Here is a 27,446-nt window from a genome sequence, read left to right on the forward strand (position 1 = left end):
TCCAGTGCTTCCACTGGCAGTGTATTACAGATATCAGCCATAACAGTACAGCCCATCACACTATTACGGCACCAGACATCACTGATCAGGGTGCAATGGCGGCCGCTGTCTGTAATGAATTTGTACGTTCTTCCCGTGACTGCATGTGTTTCCTCCCACAGTCTAAAGACGTATGGGTTAGGATTAGCAAATTGTGGCTTGCTATGTTGCCGCTGGAAGTGTGGCGACACTTGTGGGGAAACGCCAGCACATCCTTGGTGGTGTTGGTCATTGATACAAATGATACATTTCACTATCCGTTTCAATGTTTCAATGTGCATGTGACAAATAAAGCTAATCTTTAAGCTTTAAGATAACCTGAAGTTGTCAAAAAGGAGATTAAATTTAACAAGAGGCTTAAGGGCTTGTGCCTTAACTGTTGAGTAGTTTATAATTAAACTCTATTTGTTCCCTGCTGGGAATAGAATAGAATAATGAGAAAGAATTTAGAAATGAGAGGTGGAGGAAGGGAAACACAAGAGACTGCAGATGCTGGAATATGGAGTCATGAAACAAACCACTGGAGAAACTCAGCAGGCCTGCCAGCGTCTGTGGTGGCAGAGTGATGGTTGATGCTTCAGATCGTTTCAGCAGAGTCTCGATGTGAATCGTCAGCCATCCCTCTGCCTCCACAGATGTGGCTTGATTTGCTGAGTTTCTCTGACAACTTCATTCTTTTATGCTGAATGAAGAGACAGAGGCCCTGTCGTAGCGTAGTGGTTAGCGCATCGCTATTACAGTTCGGGGTGTCGGAGTTCAGAGATCAATTCCGATGCCGTCGGAGTTTGTACATGAGCATATGGATTTCGTCCAGGTGCTCCGGTTTCCTTCCACAGTCCGAAGATGTACTGGTTAGAATTTTAAATGGTCATTGTAAATTGTCCCGAGATTAGGCCAGGGTTTTCTGAGAGGTGCAGTGCATTGGACTAGAATGGCCTGATCTGTGCTGCATCTCTAAACAAATAAACAAATAGAAAAATAAAGGTCAAGAAATCTTGGAGGAACTTAGCAAGTCAGACAGTATCTGTGGTGGGAAATGGAGAGTCAATGTTTATTAGGACTGGAAAGAAAGAGGGCAGAGAGCCAGATAAAAAAGTGGAGCATGGGCAGGTGATAAGTGACTGTTTATTTTTCTCCCTAGATGCTGCCTGACCTGCTGAGTTCCTCCAGCATTTTATGTGTGTTATTCATAAGGTGAGGAAGGTGACCCAACCAACGTTCCCCTCTCAGCCGGCACTATCAAATCATATTGGGGGCAGTGGAAATGTTGAATCAGCCAACCATCACATTTAGTGCCTGATATATCGTTGCATTGCTGATCTAATCCCACTCCTGAGATGGATATCCACTGCTCCAGCAAGTTATTATCCCATTGCATTTCACCACCTTCCTGTGGTCAAACTGACTGCTGTGTTATTAACACAAGAGCTTCTGCAGATGCCGGAAATCTAAAGTAATACACGTAAAATGCTGGAGGAACTCAGCGGGTCAGGCAGCATCTAGGGAGAAAAATAAACAGTCAATGTTTTGAGCTGAGACCCTTCATTAAGACTGCAAAGGAAAGGGGAAGAAGCCGGAATAAGAAGGTAGAGGATGGGGAAGCTGTGCAAGCTGGCAAGTTATAGATGAGGCCAGGTGAGGGAGATGGTAGATCAATGGGTGGCAGACAGAAACAAAATACAGAATAAAGTGTAATGGCTACAGAGAAAGTACAGTGCAGGTAAACAATAACGTGCAAGATCATAATGAGATAGGCTGTTTGAGACACTGAAGATGATGACATAGATGTCTTTATTCACTTTTGTTGAGTGGTGAATAAAGAAAAACGAGAAAATCATAAATTAAATATAGAATCCTAGAGCAATACTGCACAGAAACAGGCCCTTTGGCCCATCTAGTCCATGCTAAACTATTATTCTGCTTAGTCAAATTGACCTGCACCTGGACCATAGCCCTTCATACCCCTCCCATCCATGTACTTATTCAAACTTCTCTGAAGTGTTTAAATCCAACCTGCATCCAACACTTCCACTGGCAGGTCACACTACACCCTCACCACTCTTGCAATAAATATGTTCCCCTTCGGTTTCCCCTTAAGCATTTCACTTGTCACCAGTCTCACCTGACCTCAGTGGAAAAAGCCTGCTTTTGTTTCCCCTATCAATGGCCTTCACAGAGTCATAGACTTCCATAATACTAAATCACAAAAACAGGCCCTTTAGTCCTTCTGTCTGTGCTGAACCATTAATCTGCCTAGTCCCATCGACCTACGCCTGGACTGTAGCCCTCAATATCCCTATCATCCATGTACGTATCCACATCTCTTAAATGTTGAAATTGACCCTGCTTCTACTGCTTGCACTAGCAGTTTATTCCACACTCACCACCCTCTGAGTGAAGGTCCCTCTCATATTCCTCTTAAACAGTTCACCTTTCATGTGTAAACCATGACCCTTATTTGTAGTCTCACCCAACCTCAGTGGAAAAAGCCTGCTTGTATTTACACCATCCATAACCCTCAATTTTGTATACCTCCATCAAATCTCCTTTCAATCTTCTACATTCTAGGGAATAAAGCCCTATCCTACTCAACCTTTGCCTATAACTCAGGTTCTCAAGACCTGACCATATTCTTATAAAGTTTCTCTGCACTCTTTCAATCTTAATTACATCTTTCCTGTAGGCAGGAGACCAAAACTGCACACAATGCTCCAAATTAGGCCGCACCAACATATTGTACAATTTCAATATAACATCCCAAATCCTGTTCTCAATACATTTTAGCCAATGTGCTGAAAACTTTCTTTATGATTCTATCTACATTTCAAGGAATTATGGATCTGTGTACCCAGATCCCTGTGTTCTACTACACTCCTCAGTGCCCTACTGTTCACAGTGTGAGACCTACCCTGGTTGGTCCTCCCAAAGTGCAACACCTCACACTTGTCTGCATTAAATTCCATCTGCCATTATTCAGCCCATTTTTCCAGCTGGTCCCAGATCCCTCTGCAAGCTTTGATAGTCTTCCTCATGCCCACGACACTCCCAATCTTGTTATCATCTGCAAACTTGCTGTTCCAGCTTACCACATTATCATCCAGATCATTGATATAGATGACAAGCAACTACAGAACCAGCACCAATCCCTGTGGCACACCACTAGTAGTGTTGTCACACCAATTCTATATTCTAGTGGTGTTGCTACACCGATTCTACATTCTCAGTCTCTCCGCATTCTCAATTCATTATTGCTTCTCAGGGTAGTTGAAAGGATAGAGTGACTAACAGGAAAATTTATTTCAATTCTGTGCCTTGCCTCAAATAGACTGTCCTAGATTGAACAGGATTTTTCATTTGATATATAGGAAGCAGGAGTCTTTAGTTGGTAGGTTAAAATAATTTGTACCTGGCTGCAGTCCTGCCCACTCCCTGTTAGCCCTCTCTCCTTCCCCTACAGTATGTACAGAGCCTATGCTGACAGATGTAACTACTGATGGCTCCAGCTGCGACAAGGATCTCTGACATGGCTTCATTGTGGGATGACATCATAAGGAAGCATTTGATTTCATCCAGGGGTAAGTAATCGAGAAAATGCGAGGATGAAAGTCAAATTGTGTTGTTCATTTAAGGTAATGCTATCTGTCCATGTACATTATGTAACACAATTATCTGAAGCTTCTGGTCATGGATGGCTTATGAGAATAATAATTAGAGAAGATTCTGCAGATGCTGGAAATCCAGAGTAGCACACACAGAATACTAAAGGGACTCAGCAGGTCAAGCAGTGCTTCATCAGGATTGGAAAGAAAGGGAGAAGATGCTTCACCTTCCTATTCTGGCATCTTCCCTCTTCCTTTCCGGTCCTGATGAAGGGTCTCAGCCTGAAAGGTCAACTGTTTATTCATTTCCATAGATGTTGCCAGACCTGCTGATTTCCTCCAGTAGTTTGTGAGTGTTATGAAAATGTTATTATTTTATTTCCATCAGACTGAGTCATAGATCAATACAGCATGGATACAGGCCCTTCCACCCAGTGTCCAGGCCAACCAAGCTGCTCACCCATCTGAACTAACTCCCTTTATTTGGCCTGCATCTCTCTATGCCCTGTCCCTCTGTGTACCTATCCAAGAGCTTCTTAAATGATACTATTGTACCGGCCTCAGGAACTTCCTCTAGCAGAAAATGTAGCTGCTCAGGTCCCTTTTTAAATATTTCCCTTCTCACCCTAAACATTTACCCCTTAGATTTGATCCCTGGGGTAAAACTGTTACCACGCATCGTATCATGATTTTATAAATAAGGTCACCCCTACAAATCATGCATGTAGTTAAACACAGTTAATCAAAAACCCATGAGACAACCATATGCAGACTTTGTGTTTCTGCACTATCACCCTTCAGCCCCTGTCTGACCCTCATCCTCTGCCTCACCTATCATCTATTTGACTCTGACTCTGAACTCACCTAGCATTGTCACTGGATAAATAAGCACAGAACATACACTCAGTGGCCTGTGACTAATAAAGTGGCCACAGAGTCTATGTTTGTGGCATTCTGGTGCTGTAGTCCTTCCACCTCAATGTTTGACCTGTTGTGTAGTCAGTGATTTCCTTCTGCTGTAATGTGTGGTTATTTGAGTTCTTTCTGTCAGCTTGAACCAGTCTGACCTTTCTCTTTTGACATCTCTCATTAACAAGGATTTTTTTACCCTGTAGAACTGCACACACTCATTGGATGTTTTTTTTTTTGTTTTGTGCATTGTTCTCTTTAAACTCTAGAAACCATGGTGTATGAAAACCCAGGGGTTCAGCATTTTCTGAGATACACAAACCACCCCATCAGGCACCAAGAGTCATTCCATTGTCAAAGTCATTTCTTCCCCATTCTGATGTTTGGTCTGAATAATAACTGAATGTCTTGACATGCTTTTATGTACTGAGTTGCTGCCACATGATTGGCTGATTATATATTTGTATTAACGAGCAGTGTACAGATGTACCTAATAAAGTGCTCACATGCCATCCTGATGCCAATTTATACTGAATGTCTACTTCCTGTATTTCATTCATATCCCTTTATTCCCATCATAATCATGCGTCTATGTAAAAACCTTTTAACTTCAACCAAACTGCTTCCACTACTACTCCCAGTATGCTGTTCCACGTTTCTACCGCTCTCTGTGTAAAATCTTTTCCCTCTTGTCACGTTTAAGTTCCATCCTCCCACCTTTAATCCAAAAAGCATAGGGTCATAGAACACTACAGCACAGCTTATCTGGTTGCACTGACTTGACCTTCTGCCTAGTTCTCATTCTCTTGAGCTCTAGCGAATATTGCCTTCTGGCCCTAGATATTTCTACTTTGGGGAAAAGTTTCTGACCATCTACTTCTCTATGCATCTCATAATTTTAAACATCTCCATAAGGTCTGTGCAGAGCCTCTGATGCCTTAGGGAGAACAACCAACTTTGGTCAACTTCCCATGATTGTTCATGGTCTGCAGTCCCTGTGAACCCGTTCCATACCTTTGCAAAGCCTCAACACCGTTCTTGTGATGTGGTGCCCAGAACTCGATACAGTAGTCCAAATGCAATCTGACTGAAGTTTTACATAGTTGCAGCATGAATTCCTTACTCTTAAACTCAACACACTTACCAATGATGGGAGGCACACTATACACCTTATCCACTTACAGTGAACCATGGACCTGGACTCCAAAATCCCTCCGTTCATCAATGCTATTAAGGGGTCTACCATTAAGAGCATACTTTCTTCTTTCACTTGTCTTCCCAAAGTGCACCACCTCACAATTGCCCTCTTAAACTCTACCTGTCTTTTCTCTGCCCACATCTGTAAGTGATCTATACCTTGCTGTATTTGTTGATAGTCCATTACACTGTCCGTAACTCCGTCAATCCGCAAACTTGCTAATCCACCCATCTACATTTTCATCCAAGAAGGATGATGATAATTTTATTTTGAACTTTAACTTTGATTCTGATTACACTAGTCACGGACTTGCAGTCAGAATAAGCACCTTCTATCCCTGTTCTCTGTATTCAGAGCCTACACAGTGAATCAGTAGTCAGTGAAACCCAGGCTGCAATGCCGAAGTATGTGAATGTTTACAGTCAGATGGACAAGAGCCAAGAGAACAAACCAAAAGTATAAACAAGAGTTTTTCACTCTATCTCAATTCATACCGTACGATGGTAATAAACTAATACCAATACAAATACCAACACCAAGCAGATCTGCATTCAACTGTCTGTTCGGCTTTTTATTAAATTTTGTATCCAGGCAGAGATTTTTCATTTTATTCAATGAAGCATAGAAACATAGAAAATCTACAGCGCATTACAGTCCCTTCGGCCCACAATGTTGTGCTGACCATATAAACTACTCTAGAAGCTACCTAGGATTTCCCTACCACATAGCCCTCTATTTTTCTAAGCTCGATGTACCTATATAGGGGTGAAAAACTTATCTTTGACATCCCCCTTGTTCCTACTTCAAAGCACCTTAAAACTATACCCCCTCATGTTAGCCATTTCAGCCCTGGGAAAAAGCCTCTGGATGTTATGATCAATGCTTCTTATAATCTTATATACCTCAATCAGGTTACCTCTCATTCTCCGTCGCTCCAAGGAGAAAACACCAAGTTCACTCAGCCTATTCTCATATGGCATGCTCTCCAATCCAGGCAACATCCTTGTAAGCCTCTTCTGCACTCTCTCTATAGCAGCTGCATCCTTCCTGTAATGAGGTGACCAGAACTGAGCACAGTACTCCAAGTGAGGTCCAACTAATGTCTTATATAGCTGCAACATTACCTCACAGCTCTTGAATTCAATTCCATCGTTGATGAAAGCCAACATACCATATGCCTTCTTAACAACACTGTCAACCTATGGACATGGACCCCAAGATCTTGCTGATCCTCTACACAGCCAAGAGCCTTACCATTAATATTATATCCTGTCTTCAAATTTGACCTACCAAAATAAACCACTTCACACTTTTCTGGGTTGAACTCCATCTGCTACTTCTCAGCACAGTTCTGCATCCTATCAATGTCCCACTGTAACCTCTGATAGCCCTCCAGACTATCCACAACACCTTCAACTTTTGTATCATCAGCAAACTTACTAACCCACCCTTCTACTTCCTCATCCTGGTCTCTTATAACAACCACAAAGAGGAGTGGTCCCAGAACACCTCTGGTCACAGTCCTCCATGCAGAATATGAACCATTCTTTGCTTTCTGTGGGCAAGCCAATTCTGCAAGAATGAGCCTTAAATGGGGAACCTTATCAAATGCCTTACTGAAATCCATATACACAACATCATTAATGTGTTTTGTTACATCCTGAAAGAATTCAATCCGGTTCACAAGGCACGACCTGCCCTTGACAAATTCACGCTGACTATCCCTAATCAGATTATGTCTCTCCAAATGCTCATAAATGCTGCCTCTCAGGATCTTCCCTGACAATTTGCCCACCACTGAAGTAAGGTTCCCTGGTCTATAATGTCCTGGATTATCTCTACTCCATTTCTTACTTACTTACTTTACTTTATTGTCACCAAACAATTGATACTAGAGCGTACAATCATCACAGCGATATTTGATTCTGCGCTTCACGCTCCCTGAAGTACAAATCAAAGTAAATATAATAAAAATTTAAACTATAAATCATAATTAGAAAATAGAAAAGGGAAAGTAAGGTAGTGCAAGTCAGGTCTGGATATTTGGAAGGTACGGCCCAGATCCGGGTCAGGATCCGTTCAGCAGACTTATCACAGTTGGAAAGAAGCTGTTCCCAAATCTGGGCGTACGAATCTTCAAGCACCTGAACCTTCTCCTGGAGGGAAGAGGGACAATGTTGGCTGGGTGGGTCGTGTCCTTGATTATCCTGGCAGCACTGCTCTGACAGCGTGCGGTGTAAAGTGAGTCCAAGGACAGAAGATTGATTTGTGTGATGTGCTGGGCTGTGTTCACAATCTTCCGCAGCTTCTTCCAGTCTTGGACAGGACAACTTCCATACCAGGTTGTGATGCACCCTAGAAGAATGCTTTCTACGGTGCATCTATAAAAATTAGTGAGCGTTTGAAAAAGGGAACAGCGTTTGCAACCTTCCAATACTCTGGTACTTCTCCCATCCCCATTGATGATGCAAAGATCATCACCAGAGGCTCATAGATCTCCTCCCTTGCTTCCCACAATAGCCTGGGCTATTTCTTGTCTGATCCCAGTGACTTATCTAACTTAACACCTTTCAGAAGTTCCTGCCCATCCTCTTTCTTAATGTCTATATACTCAAGCATTTCAGTCTGCCTTAAGTCATCTCCACAATTGCCAAGGTCCTTTTCAATGGTGAATACTGAAGCAAAGTATTTATTAAGTACCTCTATAACCTCCTGTGGTTCCATGCACATGTTTCCACTCTCACTCCTGATTGGTCCTATTCTTGCATAGCTTATCCTCTTGCTCTTCACATACTCGTAGAATGCCTTGGTGTTTTCCTTCAGGAGGGCACGGAGCGACCACTCCCCGCTGAACATCGATGACTCTTCAGTAGAGATCGTTAAGAGCACCAAATTTCTTGGTGTTCACCTAGCGGAGAATCTCACCTGGTCCCTCAACACCAGCTCCATAGCAAAGAAAGCCCAGCAGTGTCTCTACTTTCTGCAAAGGCTGAGAAAAGTCCATCTCCCACCTCCCATCCTCATTGCATGCTACAGGGGTTGTATTGAGAGCATCCTGAGCAGCTGCATCACTGCCTGTTTCGGAAATTGCACCATCTCGGATCGCAAGACACTGCAGCGGATAGTGAGGTCAGCTGAGAAGATCATTCTGGTCTCTCTTCCCGCCATCACGGACATTTACACTACACGCTGCATCCACAAAGGGAACAGCATTATGAAGGACCCCATGCACCCCTCATAAAATCTCTTCTCCCTCCTGCCATCTGGGAAAAGGCTCTAAAGCATTCGGGCTCTCATGACCAGACTATGTAACAGTTTCTTCCCCCAAGCTATCAGACTCCTCAATACCCAGAGCCTGGACTGACACCTTGCCCTATTGTCCTGTTTATTATTTATTGTAATGCCTGCACTGTTTTTGTGCACTTTACGCAGTCCTGTGTAGGTCTGTAGTCTAGTATAGCTTCCTCCGTGTTGTTTTTTTACATAGTTCAATCTATGTTTTGTACTGTGTCATGTAACACCATGGTCCTGAAAAATGTTGTCTCATTTTTACTATGTACTGTACCAGCAGTTATGGTCAAAATGACAATAAAACTGACTTGACTTGACTTACTTTGCTCACCAAGGCTATTCCATGGCTCCTTCTAGCTCTCCCAATTTCTTTCCTGAGCTTCTGCCTGGTACCCTTGTAATTTTCTAGAGCTCTAATGGTACCTATATTCCAGAACATTTCATAAGCTTTTCTCTTCTTCTTAACTAAATTTTACATCCTTATACACCATGGTTCTTTTACGCTAGCATCCTTTCCCTGCCTCAATGGAACATGTCTATGCAGAAGGCCATATAAATGTTCCCAGAACATTTCTGCTGTGCATTTCCCTGAGAATATCTGCTCCCAATTTATGTTCCCCAGTTCCCATCTAATAGCATCATATTTCCCCTTACCCCAATTAAATGTTTTCTCAAATTGTCTGCTCTGATCTTTCTCCAGCACTATGGTAAATGGAGATAGAGTTGTGGTCACTTCCTCCAAATGGTCTCCCACTGAGAGATCTTACACATGACCAGGTTCATTTCTCAATAGCAGATCAAGTACAGCCTCACCTCTAGTTTGCTTTTCTACATATTGCATCAGGAAACCTTCCAGAAAACACCTAACAAATGCCACCTCATCTAAACCCCTTGCTCTAAGGATATGCCAGTCAATATTAGGAAAGTTAGAATAACCCATCACAACAATCTTATTATTATTGCACTGTTCCAGAACCTGCCTCCCTATCTGCTCCTGAATTTGGAGCATTGTGTGCAGTTTTGGTCTCCTGCCTACAGGAAAGATGTAATTAAGATTGAAAGAGTGCAGAGAAACTTTATAAGAATATGGCCAGGTCTTGAGAACCTGAGTTATAGGCAAAGGTTGAGTAGGATAGGGCTTTATTCCCTAGAATGTAGAAGATTGAAAGGAGATTTGATGGAGGTATACAAAATTGAGGGTTATGGATGGTGTAAATGCAAGCAGGCTTTTTCCACTGAGGTTGGGTGAGACTACAAATAAGGGTCATGGTTTACACGTGAAAGGTGAACTGTTTAAGAGGAATATGAGAGGGACCTTCACTCAGAGGGTGGTGAGTGTGGAACAAACTGCTAGTGCAAGCAGTAGAAGCAGGGTCAATTTCAACATTTAAGAGATGTGGATACGTACATGGATGATAGGGATATTGAGGGCTAACATTGGAGGGTCACACCCAGTAGAGTTATTGCCCTCTTCCTGTTTCTGACTTCCACCCACAATGACTCAGTAGATAATCTCTCTATGACTTCCTCCTCTTCTGCAGCCATGATACTATCCCTGATTAGCAGTGCCACCCCCCACCTCTTTTGCAGCCTCCCTGTCCTTTTTGAAACATCTGAAGCCTGGCACACTCAGCAACCATCCCTGCCCCTGAGTCATCCAAGTCTCTGTAATGGCCACAACATCATTGTTCCACGTATTGATCCATGCTCTAAGTTCATCCACATTGCTCATGACACTCCTTGCATTAAAATAGACACATCTCAAAGCAACTGGTTGTCTGCTTCTTTTCTCTATTATTTGCCCATCCTTCCTCATAAACTCCCTACAAGCTGTCATTACTTGTGCACCAACTGCCCATCCTCTGCCTCTTCACTTCGGTTCCCAACTACTGCAAATCTAGTTTATCCTTTCCCATTAGCATTAGCAAATCTCCCTCTCAGGATAATGGCTCCCCTCCAGTTCTGGTGCAACCCATCCCATTTGTACAGGTCACCCCTTCCCTAGAAAAGGTTCCAATGTTCGAAGAGCTTGAAACCCTGGCCCCCGCAACATCGCCTCAGCTGCTCATTAATCTGCGGTACCTTCCTCTTCTGACCATCCCTAGCTCATGGCACTGGGAGTAATCTGGAGATTACCACCTTGGAGATCCTGCTCTTCAGCCTCCTTCTTAACTCCCTAAACTTAGAGTGTAGGACCTCTACCCCTCTCCTGCCTACGTTATTGGTAGTGACAGGTACCACAACCTCAGGCTGCTCACCTTCCTCTTGAAGAATATTCTGCATCTGCTCAGGGACATGCTGGACCCTAGCACTCAGGAGGCAGCACACTATCCTGGGGTCTCTTTTGCTGCCACCGAGTCTCCTATCTGTCTCCCTAACTCTCGAGTCCCCTGTGACTATTGCTCTGCCTGACTTCACCCTACCTTTCTGAGGCTCAGAGCCAACCACAGTGCTATTGGCCTGGCTGCTGCTGCCTTGCCGAGAATGGTCGCCACCCACAACAGAATCCAAAGGGGTCTACCTGTTGCTGAGGAGAATGGCCACAGGGGGACCCTGCTCTGACTTCCTCCTTCTTTCACCTCTCTAGTCCCTGAATTCTGCACTCTGGGTGTAACCACCTGCTCAAAAGTTGTATTTATCAATTGCTTTGCCTCCCGGATGATCCTAAGCTCATCCAACTCTAGCTCCAGCTCCTCAATATGGTCTTTCATGAGTTGGAGTTGGCTGAACTTCGTGAAGATGTAGTTATCAGGGAGACTATCAGGTTCCATGAATTCCCACATCCTACAGGAGGAGCATTCCACTGCCATACACTTCAATCTTGTTAAAATCAGTTATCTATTAATTTGTTAAATGTTTGTTTTTGAAGCAGAGGCATAGAAGAGAAAGAATGCTCTGTGTTTGAAGATCAGTGACTTGAAGGTATGATGGAGGATTCCTGTCGATGGATGTCAGACCAGCAAGCACTGTGGACAAAGAGCAGTGAGGACAAATGGTCCCCAAAGTCCGTGGGTCCCAAGCATGGAGATCCATGCAGGCAGGAGGAATGAGTACCAGTGAGTTCCCAAGTTGGCAAGTTGGTGAGTCTGGAGTTCGGGGTCCCATCATCAGCGAGTCCTGTGGTCGATACTGAAGACTGAAACCTGATGGTTAAAGACTGAAATCGACAAGTCCAGAAGTTGAGGCCTGATGGCTGAAACTCTGGGCCTGCAAGTCTGCAAATCCACCGGGGAAGTGGGAGGCCCTGTGCTTGTGAATCCGTGAGTTCACTGCAGGCTGGAGGTCCAGAGGCAGCCTGTCCTGGATTTGGAGGGCTGATTGTGTGTGGGCTTGGGAGGAAGGAAAGGGGCTTGTTTGCTCTTGTGTTGTTCCGCTGAACATAGTGGGCATGCTACATTAGTGCTGCAATGTGCGATGACACTTACGCTGTGATAGCTGTTAACTCAAATGATGCATTTCACTGTATGTTTAGATGCACATCTGATAAACAAATTAATCTGAATCTAAATCAAGCTCAAGTTCAAGTTTAGCTGTCATTCAACTGTCCACATAAATGCAGGAACAAAAGAACCAGTATTTCTCTGGGGCCAAGCTGCAAAACCCTGTACCAACAGTTACAAACATCAAATGGCACAAACTAGCACATATAATTACAATAGCAGAAAAACATACATTCACAAAACACTAATATATCCCAAGTTCCTGAGTGACATGTCCTGTAGATTGATGGTGCATGAGATGTTGTCCTGAGGCACTGGTTTGGCCACAACTGGAGTATCGCCTCCAATTCTGGTAATAACACTTAAATGACCCAAGGGATCATGAAAAGATCCACAGGAATGATTCCAGGTATGAGAAACTTTAGCTAAATGTTTGATATTTCCAGCTGATGGCGTTCTTTTTGGAGCCGAGGTGGGTAAGAATGGAATGGAAAGGGGTGTTCAAGGAAATGATCAGTTTGAATGGGGTAGCTCTGGAGAATGATGGATTATTTTTGGAAGAGAAACTTTGAGCTTGAAACCAAGTTTGACTTCCAGTGATGCAGCAAGAAACATTAGGTACTCAGGAGAGACTGGAATCAACAAACGTACATACACCAGTGGGTTGTGCAGCCAAAGGAAATTTGAGAGATGCCAGCAGAGGAGCGATTTGTAAAGAGAAGAATAATTTTATAATTCTGGCATTGTTTACCTGAGAGACAACGTTGATCAGCGAGCAAGGAAATAATGAAGAATGAGGTGCCAGATTAGGCATGAGTTAGGATGTCAGTTGCACTAACAATGAATTAGTACATAAAGATAAATATTTTAATTTCTTTTATGTACCATGTCTTGAAAATGGGATAGAAATAGCTGCAGAGGGGGCAAAGACCTCCAGCTTTTAATATAGCCTGTAGAAAGGAGAGTTGCTGACAAGTAGAAGAACTTACCGGTTTAGTAACTGTTGGCAGTCAACTCTAGAAGTTTGAAACTTTTTAAAAGTCATTATTCAAACCAGGGATAGGGCCAATGTGATCTGAGCCAGAGTGTGTATCAAGTAGATGAACAGCAGTTCAACTCATCTAAATAACTTGAAAATGTTTTTGACAGATAGAAAACAGAACCAGTTTTAGAGAAGTTTGATAGGTACATGGTAGGAGGGGTATGGAGGGCTGTAGTCCAAGTGAGGGTTGATAGGACTAGGCAGAATAACAGCTCGGCAAGGATTGGATGGGCTGAAAGGCCTGTTTCTGTGTTGTAATACTCTATGAATCTATGACTCTGTAACTCTATATGATCCCAGTGGGATTTACAGCTAGTAGTAATACTCTCTGGATGTAAGCAAGACAATGAAGTTGTGAAGTAGAAACCAGAATGGTGGCGTTCACAGTAGCTTGATGTCTCTATCTTTCTCTCTTACAAGTTAGTTGTACATATAAATAGAAAGTCAGTCCACACGACTGTTATCAGTCCAGCTGCCTGAAACTTCTGCTCAAGAGCTTACACGGTGCCGTGAATTCCAATAAGTGGATGGTTTTTAAAAACAAATAACACATCTGTCTGGACCAGAGCACAGTAACTGTTTTGGTGTCCCAGAAAATAAACAAACAGGAGAACGGGACTTTAGATATTTTGGAAACGCTGATGGTAAGAAAATAAAGCACATCTCCATTAGTCATGTTCTATTTGTAAGACCGTGTTGGGTGTAAGTGCAGCTGTTGCTAAATTAAAAAAGAACTTGCTTTGAGTAACGCTGTTATGTTCTCTTAGATGTCATTCATCATTGCACAGTGCCCTTGAAGATCATTTGAGTTTTGTTCTGGGTTTTTATGTGGACTTTTATCATTTTGAAAGGTAAAAATAACTCTACATAATTTAATACTTTCTTTAAATAATTTAACTAAATTAAGATAGGGAAATAGCTTTAATAGCTTCAAGGATTATCTGCTGCCATTTTGACATTGATAGTTTGATTGGGTTGGTTCTCTGTGCTCTGCATGAGTCTCCATCTGTATAGATGAACTTTTCCTCTTTCAGGTAAGTGATTGAATGTTATAGAATTAATCTGGTGTCCCACAGGCTTTGCACATCGGAACATGAATGCTTTAGAACTTAGAAACTACAATAGAGGTAGATGATCTATTTTAGGAAGTCTGGTAGTCATGAAATTTTGCCAAATTGTTAGTTATTTCTCTGAAACTGTGCCAGACAGGCCAAGAACTGCATAATTTGTTTTCTGTATTCTGCTCAGATGAAGGTTTTTGGAAGCTATTGGAGGTTAGGCTGATTCATCTGTATTTATCTAGCTGCAACAGTCTGCAAATGGAAACTGAGACATGCAATGCAGCATTTTAACTGCGACAGTAGCTGCCTTTTCTGCCTACCGCCCTCACCCGCGCCACTCCATCCCATGTTTGTTTGTGAGCTTGTCTGAAGAGGAAGTTTGGGATTTTCTCTGCCTCGTTCTTTGGCATTTCCATTTATACACTCAGTGGCCACTTTATTAAATACCTCTTGTACCTAACAAAATGACCCTTGAGGGAATGTTGTGGTCTTCTGGTGCTGTAGCCCATCCACTTCAAGGGTCAACAAGTTGTACATTCAGAGATGCTCTTCTGCACACCACTGTTGAAATGCGTGGTCATTTGAGCTACTGTTATCTTTCTGCCAGTGTGAAACAGTCTGGCCTTTCTCCTCTGACTTCTGTCATTAACAAGGTAATTTCGTCCACTGATACTGCTCACTGGAATTTTTGTTGTTTTTTTGCACCATTCTCTGTTAACTCTAGAGTGTCACATGATTGGCTGATTAGATATTGGCGTTAATGAGCAGGTGTACATGTGTCCCTAATAAAATGGCCACTGACTGATAATAAATAGGGCTGTCATTAATGGAACAACATTAACCTAGGGCGGGGGTCGGCAACCCGCGGCTCCGGAGCCACATGTGGCTCTTTTACGTCTGTGCTGCGGCTCCCTGTTGCTTTGGGAAATAATTGGTTGTGGCGACCCTTTTCCTGGCACATCCGAACCGGCTCACAATTAGATAGCCTACGGGGGTTTGCGAGCACAGAGCTTTGGAGCCTCTGCGCCATGGGGGGGGGTGCAGGTTGAGGGAGGCTTAAAAGTGAGGCTGAAGATTTCGAATAAAGTTTTTTCCTTCGACTGCAGTTACCGACTCCGTGTCGTAATTTTAGCGCTGCGTGTAGCACACCGCTACATGGTCAGTATTTAATTAAAATGTATTTTATGTTAGTTTGTTAGTTTTTGAAATGTAAATCTAAATTTGAAGATTATGGTGATCTTGTACAATCTAAATAAGACGTTGTGGCGACCCATTTCCTGACACATCCGAACCGGCTCACAATTAGCCAGCGTTCAGGCTAAGGGAGATAGCCTACGGGGGTTTGTGAGTACGTGTCTTTTGCAGCATCCGCGCCCATGGGGGGCGGGTTGAGGGAGGCTTAAAAGCAAGGCTGTTTAGTTCGAATAAAGCTATCTTTGACTGCAGTTTACTGACTGCGTGTAGCACACCGCTACAACATGTTTTTATCGCTGGCTGTCCAGAGGGGAGGTGCTGAAACGCTTTGTCGCGTGTCTGGAAGAAGTGAAAACTTTCCTGGGCAGCAAAGGGCTCAACTTTCCTGAGCTGGAACAGCCAGAGTGGCTGGAAAAGCTACACTTCATGGTAGACATGACAGCGCACCTGAACACGCTGAACACAGCTCTTCAGGGGTAAGGACGTACAGCCCTGCACATGTTGGAGGATGTTTTGGCATTCGAGCGCAAGTTGACGTTGCTTGCCAGAGATTTACAGAAAGGCACATTGTCTCACTTCCCCAATTTGAGAGAGTTCAAACAAGGTCACGACATGATAAATTCGGGGTATTTACATTCTGCAATCATCGCAATGCAAACATCGTTTGGGAAACGCTTCTGTGAGTTCAGAGAGGAAAAAAACACATTATCCTTCCCGGTCACTCCCCTAAGCATCGATCCATCCCTACTGAATACGACTGCATTGTCAGGTGTGAGTCAACCTGAACAAGTATGATAAATATTTTAATTGCCTATTATTTTACGTATATTCATATGTTTTCATTGTTCAGTGAAATAGTCCTTTTATTTTTCAGGTTGACAGCTGGCTGACGTTATTTTTGGTTTGCTGCTGGCGGCAAATTTAAGTTTGGCATTTTTCATAAATACAAGAAGGACTCAAATAGACGTTGAGTATTTTACTTAAAAGTAACCTTCAACCCAACGTCTTTTTTTCGGAGTTCAAAATGTTTTTGTTGCATGCAGAAATGTAATTTCGTTTTCTTTGCAGGAGTTCATCAATTTCATAAATGCAACACATTATAGTTTGTTTATACATAGCATAAAGGCAAAACAAAACGTTGTATGCAGTGTTATTTCATCTTAAATGTCAAACGGGTTTTGCGGCTCCCAGTGTTTTCTTTTCTGTGGGAAACGGGTCCAAGTGGCTCTTTCAGTGGTAAAGGTTGCTGACCCCTGACCTAGGGAGTTCATAGGAAGTGCCTTGGGACATTGTCTTATATTTAATGTACAGTTTAACTCAAATCACTGCTGATATTGTTTTTGTTCACTTTCTCGTATATTTATTTATTTAGAGATAAATAACTCTAAACAGAACAGACTCTTTTGGCCCAAAAAGCCACTGCCCAGCAACCTATCTGTTTCACCCTATCTTAATCACAGGATAGTTTACCTGTTAACCTATTAACTGGTATGTCTTTGGAATGTGGGACCAAACTGAGCACCTGGAGGAAACCCATGTGTTCACTGGGAGAATGTACAAACTCCTTATAGAATTGAACTCCCAACTCCAACATCCTGATCTGTAATAGCATCACACTAGCTGTGGTGCCCCTCTGTTAGCTATTAAGTGGCCCCTTTCAAAATTCATGACCAATCATGGGTCATAAAAGCAAACTAAGTTTTTGATATGTCCTCATGGAGTTTAACCTTTGTTTGTCATGGAGTCATACATCATGGAAACAGGCCTTTCCGGCTACTGACACTGTTTAGACCTTCAAATACACTCTTGCCGTAATCCCACACTGATCCCACCTAATTGTCTATACTTCCCTGCCAGAAGGCAAATGCATCGTTAGCATTCATTTCGAGAGGACTAGAATAGAAGAGCAAGGATGTAATGCTGAGGTTTTATTAGACATTGGTCAGACCACACTTGAAATATTGTGAACAATTTTGGGCCTTTCATCTTAGAAAAGATGTGTTGGCATTGGAGAGAGTCCAGAGGAGGGAAAGATCCTGGGAATGAAAGTGTTAATGACTGAAGAGAGTTTGAAGACTCTGGGCCTGTACTCACTGGAGTTTAGAAGAATGAGCAGGGATATTATTGAAATATTTTGAATGTTGAAAGGCCTAGATAGAGTGGACATGGAGAGGATGTTTCCTGGAGTGGAGGACCAGAGGGCGCAGTCTCAGAATAGAAGGACATCCCTTTAAACAGTGATGTGGAGGAATTTCTTTAGTCAGAGGGGGTGAATCTGTGAAATTCATTGCCACAGACAGCTGCAGAAGTCAAGTCATTGAGCATATACAAGTAGGTGTTCATTGGTTCTTGATTAGTAAAGGCATTAATGTTTATGGGAAGAAAGCAGGTAATTGGGGTTGAGAAGGAAATTAAATCAGCCATGATCAAATGGTGGAGCAGACTCAATGGACTAAATAACAGAATTCTGCTCCTATATCTTGTGGTCTTGTGGTCTTATGGTTATATTCTACCCCTCAGCTATGTATTAAATATAATTTACAATGACCAATTAACTTATCAATCTGCACGAACTCATAGAGTCATAGAACACTACAGTACACAAACGGGCCCTTTGGCCCATCCAGTCGTGCTGAACTATTAATTTGCCTAGTCCCATCGACTTGCAGCTAGACCATAGTCCTTCATATCCCTCCCATCCATGTCCCTATCAAATTTCTCTTTAATGTCTTTGGGATGTGGGAGGAAACCAGAGTATCCCAGGGAACCCACGCAGTGAAACAGAAAGCAGGCAAAACCAGACAGATGGCACTTAAGTTCAGGACTGAATCGAAGTCACTCCGAGATAACAGCTCTACGAGATGGATCATGCAGCTTATTCAAAGATCAAATTAAGTTTATTATTGAAGTACATGTATGCCACCATGTACAACCCTGAGATTCACTTTCTTGTGGGCATTCAAGTAAATACAAAGTAACACAATAGAATCAATGAAAAACTGCACTCAACAAAACAGACAACCAATGTACAAAAGATAGCAAAATGTGCAAATACAAAATGAAGAAAAAAAAATAAATTATCAATAAATAGTGAGAACATAAGAACAAAAGTCCTTGAAAGTGAGTCTGTGGGTGTGGGAAAAGTTCAGTTTTGGATTGAATGAGGTTGAATGAAGTTATTCCCTTCAAGATCCTAATGGATGAGGGGTAATAACTGTTCCTGAACCTGGTGCTGTGGGTCCTGAGGCTCCTGTAGGTCCTTCCTGATGGCAGCAGTGGGAAGGAAGCATGGCCTGGCTGGATGTTTGATGTTTGCGATAGCAGGAATTGCCTCTGAGGGTGAGTGTGGGAAGCATTTCCTGAATTATTGAGTGTGGGTTCTTAGGCTCCTATACCACTGCCCTGATGGTAACAATGAGAAGAACATGTTTTTTGGATAGTAAGGGCCCTTAACAATGGATGCCACCTTTTTGAGGTGTTGTCTTTTGAAGATGTGGTGGGCAAGGTTGTGCCCGTGATGAAGCTGGCTGTGTCTATGACCCTGTGCAATCTCTTGTGATCCTGTACTTTGGAGCCTTCATACAAGGCTGTGATGTAACCAGTCTTAATGCTGTTCACCACAAACCTAGGGAAATTTGTAAGGGCCTTTGTGGCATTCTAAATCTCCTCAAATTTAGCAGTTTAATGGAGTTTATCATGACCGGAAGTTTCTATTGATGGGCAACTGTTCCACTAGGGAACGTTGATTGTTGAATCTGCATGGTGAGAGGGAAAATACCCAGCTGAAGTTTGCTACCAGTCACAGCATATAACATTAAAAGACAGAGATCACAGCACTCTTCTACAAAACAATGTGCAGCCAATATCTCTGGATAATTAACATGGCTTCAGGGGAAAGTGAAAGATTTTAAGGAAGTCCTACTCAATCTATGTCATGTTTCATTAAGATAGAAACTTGAATATTGGCACCACAGTACTCTGGTGGTTAGCATGACCTTATTACAGCTCAGGACATTGGAGATCAGGGCTCAGTCATAGCATTCTATATAAGGAGTTTGGACATGGAATGTGTGGATTTTCTCTGAGTGCTCTGGTTTCCTCCCACAGTGCAAAAACTTATCGGTTAATAAGTTAATTGGACATTGTAACTTGACCCATGATGAGGCTAGGGCTAAACTGGGGATTGCTGGGTGGCACAGCATGAAAGGCCTATTCTGCAATGTTTCCTGAAATAAATAAATGAATAAATAGTGTGGGGTATCATCAGTTGTTAATTTCTGAAAGCAATTCAGAGAAGAGTCGTAAGCACAAGAGATTTTATAGATGCTGAACATCTTGAGCACCACACACACAATGCTGGAGGGATTTAGCAAGTCAGGCAGCATCTATTATCTATAATCCAAAGACACAGGAGCAGAATCAGGCCATTTGGCCCATCAAGTCTGCTCCACCGTGGTTGATTCACTATCCCTCTCAACCCCATTCTCGTGTCTTCTCCCTGTAACCTTTGGCACCCTGACTAATCAGGAACCTATTAACCTCCACATTAAATATTCTCAATGACGTGGCCTCTACAGCCATTTGTGGCAATGAATTTCACAGATTTACTACACCCTGGCTAATGAAAGTCCCTCTCATCTTTGCTCCAAATGGACATCCCTCTGTTCTGTGGCTGTGCCCACTGGTCCTAAACTCATTCACAATAGGAAGTGTCTTCTCCACATCCCCACTATCTAGGCCTTTCAAAATTTGATAGGTTTCAATATTCAAGAAAAATAAACAGTTAACATTTCAGGCAGAGATATTGCATCAGTAGTGTAAAAGAAGGGAGCAGAGGCCAGAATAAGAAGTTGAGGGGTGGGGAAGCTGGTAAATGATAGGTGAGTCCAGGTGGGTGTGTGGAGAAGGAGGGATGAAGTGAGAAGCTGGGAAGGAATAGGTGGCTGAAGAGGATAAGGAGGAGACTGGGCCACAGGAGAAAGGGAAGGAGGAGGGCAAGTAAGGAGAAGAGAAGAGTCATGACAGGTATCCAGTGGAAGTTGTAGCTTCAGTAGAGTAAACAGCTTGGAAAGAGGTCGCTTAGCCCAACTCATTCATGCCGATTATGATGCTTAGCAAGCTAATCCCATTTGCCTGTGTTTGGCCCATATTCTCTAAACCCCTCTTATCCATGCATTTATCCAAAGGTATTTTAAATGCTGTTATTTTACATGTCTCAGTCAGTTCCTCTGCACCTTATTCTATACAGACACCACCATCTGTATTGCGAAATTACTCCTCTGGTCCCTTTTATATCTTTCACCTCTTACTTTAAAACTACACTAGGCACTCTGGTTATTAGTTCCCCTTCCCTGGGGGAGAAAAGACTACTGTACGGGCATTCACCATCTATACTCCTCATAATTTTATACAACTCTCAAAGGTCATCCCTAAATCAGAATCAGAATCATGTTTATTATCACTGACATATGTTGTGGAATTAGTTGTTTTGCAGCAGCAGTACAGTGCAATACATAAAACATACTAGACATTACAATAAGAAGTATACTGTATATATAAGCAGAGCAAAAAGACAGCAAAAATATTGAGGTAGTGTTCACGGGTTCGTGGACCATTTGTCTGATGGTGGAGGGAAATATTCCTAAAGCATTGAATATGTGTCTATATGCTTCTGTACCTCCTCTCCTCAATGGTAGTAATGAGAAGAAGGCACGTCTATAAAACCATAAGATATATGGGCATAATTAGACCATTTAGCACATTGAGGTCACTCTGCTGTTCTATCATGGCTGATCCATTTCCCTCCCAGCCCCAATCTCCTGCCTTCTCCCCGTAACCTTTCATGCTCTAACCAATCAGGAATCTATCAATCTCTGCCTTAAATGTGCCCAATGATTTGGCCTACACAGCTGTCTGTGGCAAAACATTCACAGATCCACCACTCTCTTAATAAAAAGATTCTTCCTCATCTCTTTTCTAAATGCTCATTCTTCTATTCTGAGACTGTGCCCTCTGGTCCTAAGCTCCCTCGCCATAGAAAATATCCTTCCCACATCCATTTTATCAAGATCTTTCAATATTCGAAAGGTTTCAATGAGATTCCACCCCCTATCATTTTTCTGAATTCCAGTGAATACAGGCCTTGAGCCATCAATCAGTCCTCATTGGAGTGCCCTATTACTCCTGAAATCATTCCTGTGAAACTTCTCTGAACACTCTCCAATGTCAGCACATCCTTTCTTAGATAAGGGGCCCAAAACTGCTCACAGTACTCCAAATGAGGACTTAACAGTGCTGTATAAAGCCTGAACATTGCATCCTTGCTTTTTTATTATAGTCCTCTTGAAATGAATGCTGACATTGCACTTACCTTCTGACTCAACCTGAAAATTAATCTCTAAAGAATCTTGCATGAGGGCTCCCAAGTTCTTTTGGATTTTTAAATTTTCTCTCCATTTAGAAAATAGTCTTTGCTTTTATTTCTTCTACCAAAGTGCATGACCATACACTTTCCAACACTGTATTCTATCTGCCACTTCTTTGCCCATTCTCCTAATCTATTTTAATCCATATTCAGCCTCCCTGCTTCTTCAACACTACCTGTTTTTCCACCTATCTTCATATCGTCTGCAAACTTGGTCACAAAGAGATCAATTCCATCACCCAAATCACTGACATATAACTTTAAAAAATTTGTCCCAACGTAGACTCCTGTGACCTCTTCCAATCAATTTTGGCTAGCTCCTCTTTTATGCCTCTGTAATTCCCTTTACTCCATTGTAATATTGACAATTCCAACTTTAGTTTCTCCCTTTCAAATTGCAGAGTGAATTCTATGATATTATGATCAATCACATCTTCAGGTTCCTTTACTCTAAATTCTCTGATCAATTCCAGTTCATTGCACATCTAATCCAGATTAGCCAATCCAGACTCAGCCATGAGCTGCTGTAAAGGGCCATCTTATAGGCAGTCGATAAATATTTTCTCTTGGGATCCAGTACTCACCTGGTTTTCCCAATCTATCTGCATATTGAAATCCCCCATGCCCATCATAACATTGCTCTTTTGACATGCCTGTTGTAATTCGTAGCCCACATCTTTGCTACAGTTCAGGGGCCTGTATATAACTCTCATCAGGGTCCTTTTACCTTTGCAGTATCTTAGTTCTACACCTTCCAATTCTGTGTTACCTCTTTTTAATGACTTGATTGCATTTTTACCTCCAGAGCTACCCCACCCTCTCTGCCTATCTGCCCTGTCCTTTTGATACAATATGAATCTTGAATGTTAAGCTCCCAGCTAAAATCTTTTGTCAGCCATGACTCAGTGATGCCCTCAACTTCATACATGCCAATCTGTAACTGTGCCATTCACCTTATTCACCCCAAGTTCATTCACCTTATTTTGTATAATGCATGCATTCAAATATAACATCTTTAGTCCTGTATTCATCACCCTTTTTGATTTTGTCCCTATTTTACTTTGCAATTCATCCTGTTGACTGCAGTTTTCCCTATCATCTGTTTCTCCTTGCTAGCAGTCTCAGTTTGTAAATCAAATACCCCATCCACCATGCTATCACTCTGGTTCCCATCTGAATGCCAAATTACTTTAGACCCTCTTGAATAGTGCTAGAAAACCTACCTGCAAGGATATTGGTCCACACACAAAACACTGGAGAAGCTCAGCAGGCCAGGCAGCGTCTATGGATAAGAGTACAGTCGATGTTTTGGTCCACTTAGGTTCAGGTGTAACCCATCCCTTTCATACACATTGTACCTTCCCCAGAAGAGATCTCAATGATCCAGAAATCTGAACTGCTGACCCCTGCACCATTTTCTCAGCCATGTATCTATCTGTCAAATACTCCTATTCTTACCCTCACTGGCAAGTGGCATAGGCAGCAATCCAGAGATGAGACTGAGATCCAGAGACTGCGGAATCTCCTTCACTTCTGCAGTCCTCTTCACCTCTCTTCTCTTCTGAGCCACAGTTCCAAACTCAGTGCCAGAGACGATAGGTCATCCGTCTCTCCAGTATCCAAGTATCCAAAGTGGTGTACTTATTATTGAGGGGAATGGCCACAGGGTACTCTATACTGGCTGCTTGGAGTGGCTACCTCCCTATCATTAGCTCTTCTCTATTATTTCCTCATTCTCCCATATGAGCCAAAGGTCATTGAACTGCAGCTCCAGTTCCTCAACATGTTGTTTGAAGAGCTGCAGCTTGATGCAACTGGTGCAGATGTGGTTACCTCAGAGGCTGTAGTCTCCCAGGATTCCCACGCCTTACCTAAACAACATAACACTGCCCATGGAGTCATTCTCTCTGCTCTAGCTATGCCTTAGCAGATGAGGAATGAAGAATAAAGAAGAAGAGACATACTAGATGCTTATCCCATGCAAGACTTATTGAGAAAGTAAGGAGGCATGGGATCCAAGGGTTTATTGCTTTGTGGATCCAGAAATGGCTTGTCCACAGAAGACAAAGAGTGGTTGTAGATGGGTCATATTCTGCATGGAGGTCAGTGACCAGTGGTGTCCCTCAGGGATCTGTTCTGGGACCCCTACTCTTTGTGATTTTTATAAATGACCTGGATGAGGAAGTGGAGGGATGGGTTAGTAAATTTGCTGATGACGTAAAAGGTTGGGGATGCTGTTGATAGTGTGGAGGGCTGTCAGAGGTTACAACAGGACATTGATAAGATACAAAACTGGGGTTAGAAGTGGCAGATGGAGTTCAACCCAGATAAGTGTGAAGTGGTTCATTTTGGTAGGTCAAATATGATGGCAGAATATAGTATTAATGGTAAGACTCTTGGCAGTGTGGAGGATCAGAGGGATCTTGGGGTCCGAGTCCATAGGACACTCAAAGCTGCTGCGCAGGTTGACTCTGTGGTTAAGAAGGCATACAGTGTATTGGCCTTCATCAATCTTGGGATCGAGTTTAGGAGCCAAGAGGTAATGTTGCAGCTATATGGTACCCTGGTCAGACCCCACTTGGAGTACTGTGCTCAGTTCTGATCGCCTCACTACAGGAAGGATGTGGAAACCATAGAAAGGGTGCAAAGGAGATTTACAAGGATGTTGCCTGGATTGGGGAGCATGCTTTATGAGAATAGGTTGAGTGAACTCGACCTTTTCTCCTTGGAGCGACAGAGGATGAGACATGACCTGATAGAGGTGTATAAGATGATGAGAGGCATTGATCATGTGGATGGTCAGAGCTTTCTCCCGGGGCTGAAATGGCTAGCATGAGAGGGCACAGTTTTAAGGTGCTTGGGAGTAGGTACAGAGGAGATGTCAGGGGTAAGTTTTTTACATAGACAGTGGTGAGTGCGTGGAATGGGCTGCCAGTGATGCTGGTGGTGGCAGACATGATAGGGTCTGTTAAGAGACTCCTGGATAGGTACATGGAGCTTAGAAAAATAGAGGGCTATGGGTAACCATAGGTAATTTCTAAGGTAGGGACATGTTTGGCACAGCTTTGTGGGCTGAAGGGCCTGTATTGTGCTGTAGGTTTTCTACATTTCTGTGTTTCTATGTTTTTACCTTGCCCAAGCCCGATTAGCCAACGTTAAGATCTTTCCATTTTAACACTGGCCCACTCGCACAATAGCCACTCCAATAATGGTCAGTCTGCTTGCCCCTGCCTTATTTTTATTCACCTTTACTGATTGGCCATAATTTAAACTCTGAAAACTGCTGTGAAATGCTGCTTTTTTAATCTTCAGTTGTGGACCCGTGTGAAGCTGTCTCTTCCTTTTACTCTCCTGTCGACTGAATGGCCACAGTTCAAACTCCTGGGTGATGGGGTTCCTATATGATTGATGCCACCTTTTTCAGGCATTGCTTTTTGAAGGTATCCTTGATGGTCGGGAGGCTATACCCATGAAGGAGCAGGCTGAATTTTTAACCCTCTGCAGCTTCTTCTGATTCTGGAATGTCCCCGAGATGCCAAGGAACAATGTACTAACCTGCCTAGCCTGGCCTTATAACCCAGCCCTTGAGTCTGGTGGCATCTTCATAAATTATTTCTGTACTCTTTCCAATGTTTTGGCATCTTTTCCATAGCAAAGTGACCTAAACTGAACACAGTATTCCAAATGCAGCCTCACCAGCATCTTGTGTATCTACAGTGTAACCTCCCCATTTCTGTCTTCAGTGTCCTGGCTGGAAAAATGTATCTGTGCGATGTGCTTGCCCATGGACATGATAGTGTCTGGCAGAAATATCACAGGTCTTGCTGCTGAGCTGAGCCTCTTCCTTGGTAAACTTCCACCTGGATGTTGCTGGGTCTTGAGGGACTAAATTATAAGGAAAGGTTGAATAGATTAGGATTTTATTCCCTGTAGTTTAGAGGAAAGAGGGGAGATTTGACAGAGGTATACAAAATTATGCGGGGTATAGATAGGACAAATGCAAGCAGGCTTTTTCCCTGAGGTTGGGTAAGACTACAACTAGAGATCATGGGTTAAGGCTGAAAGGTGAAATGTTTAAGGGGAACATGAGGAGGAACTTCTTCACTCAGAGGGTGGTGAGTGTGTGAAATGAGCTGCCAGCAGAAGTGGTGGATTTGGGGTCGATTTCAACATTTAAGAATCCAACATCCATCATCAAAGAGCACCACCATCCAGACATGTTCTCTTTTTGTTGCTGCCCTCAGGAATTGGATACAAGGCCCTACACTACCAGGTTCAGAGACAGTTATTATTATCCTTCAGCCATTAAGCTGATGAACCAGAATGGATAACTTCACTCGCCTCAACACTGAACTGCTTCCACAACCGATGGACTCATTTGCAAGGACACTACAAATCATGTCTCAATATCATTTATTGATTTATTTACTTAATATTTGTTTTTCTTTTTGTCTTTGCACAGTTTGTCATCTTTTGCACATAGGCTGTATTTTTTTGTCCATATTTGTGTAGTTTTTTCATTGATTTTATTGTGTTTTTTTTTTGTATCAACTGTGAAAGCCCACAAGGAAATTAACCTCAGGGTGGTATGTGGTGACATATATGTTCTTTGATAATGAATTCACTTTGAACTCTGAAATTTGATATGTTTGGATAAGAACAGGGATGGGAGATGCATAGAGGGTTATGGTCAAGGTGCAGCTCAATGGGACTAGGTAGATAATAGTTCTGCACGCACTAGATGGGCTAAGGAGCTTGCTTCTATGCTGTAGTGTTCTATGACTCTATAGCTCCCCTGTGAAACATGATGCCTGGCAGCCTTAGTGAAATTCAATGCAGTTAAACCTCCCACAGGGTAATATCAACTGGTGAGTGGTAATTACAAACATAGTGACTCCTTTGAACATTGTTCGTTTGTCACTTTACAGAATCCTTTACTCAAAGAGAAGAAAGGCCAGTGTTCTGTGATGAAGTCGATGGTAAGTGTTAATACAATTAATGTAACTTGGGTGGTTAATAAGGATGGCAGAGACAGGTGGTGGTTAGCATGAAGCTATTAGAGCTCCAGCAGCCTGGGTTCAGTTCTCAGTGCTGTCTGTAAGGAGTTTGCATGTTTTCCCCATGACTGCATGGGTTTCCTCCGGGTGCTCTGCTTTCTTCCTTGCTTCCAAAGATGTATGGGTTAGTAGGTTAATTGGTCACATGTGTATAATTTGGCACTGTAGGCTTGTTAAACTGGAGGGGCCTGT

The 27,446-nt window shown here is 42.7% G+C and overlaps 1 protein-coding gene across 5 annotated transcripts in view; it reads left to right on the forward strand.

Moving 5' to 3' along the window:
- The first annotated feature begins 11,908 nt into the window (after nucleotides 1-11,908).
- Nucleotides 11,909-27,446, forward strand: part of mlip (muscular LMNA-interacting protein) — a 102,176-nt gene continuing 86,638 nt past the window's right edge. The window contains exons 1-3 of one of the 5 annotated variants that reach the window (XM_059982077.1): nucleotides 11,909-14,369; nucleotides 16,648-16,739; nucleotides 27,126-27,176. In XM_059982077.1, coding sequence (XP_059838060.1) covers nucleotides 27,165-27,176 — 12 coding nt within the window. In that variant the 5' untranslated portion in view covers nucleotides 11,909-14,369; nucleotides 16,648-16,739; nucleotides 27,126-27,164. Of the gene's footprint in view, nucleotides 14,370-16,647; nucleotides 16,740-16,968; nucleotides 27,177-27,446 lie in introns of those variants that run through there. The other 4 variants (XM_059982078.1, XM_059982076.1, XM_059982082.1 and 1 more) reach the window with 4 other exon arrangements.

Source organism: Hypanus sabinus, chromosome 10, assembly GCF_030144855.1.
Source record: "Hypanus sabinus isolate sHypSab1 chromosome 10, sHypSab1.hap1, whole genome shotgun sequence".
NCBI lineage: Eukaryota > Metazoa > Chordata > Chondrichthyes > Myliobatiformes > Dasyatidae > Hypanus > Hypanus sabinus.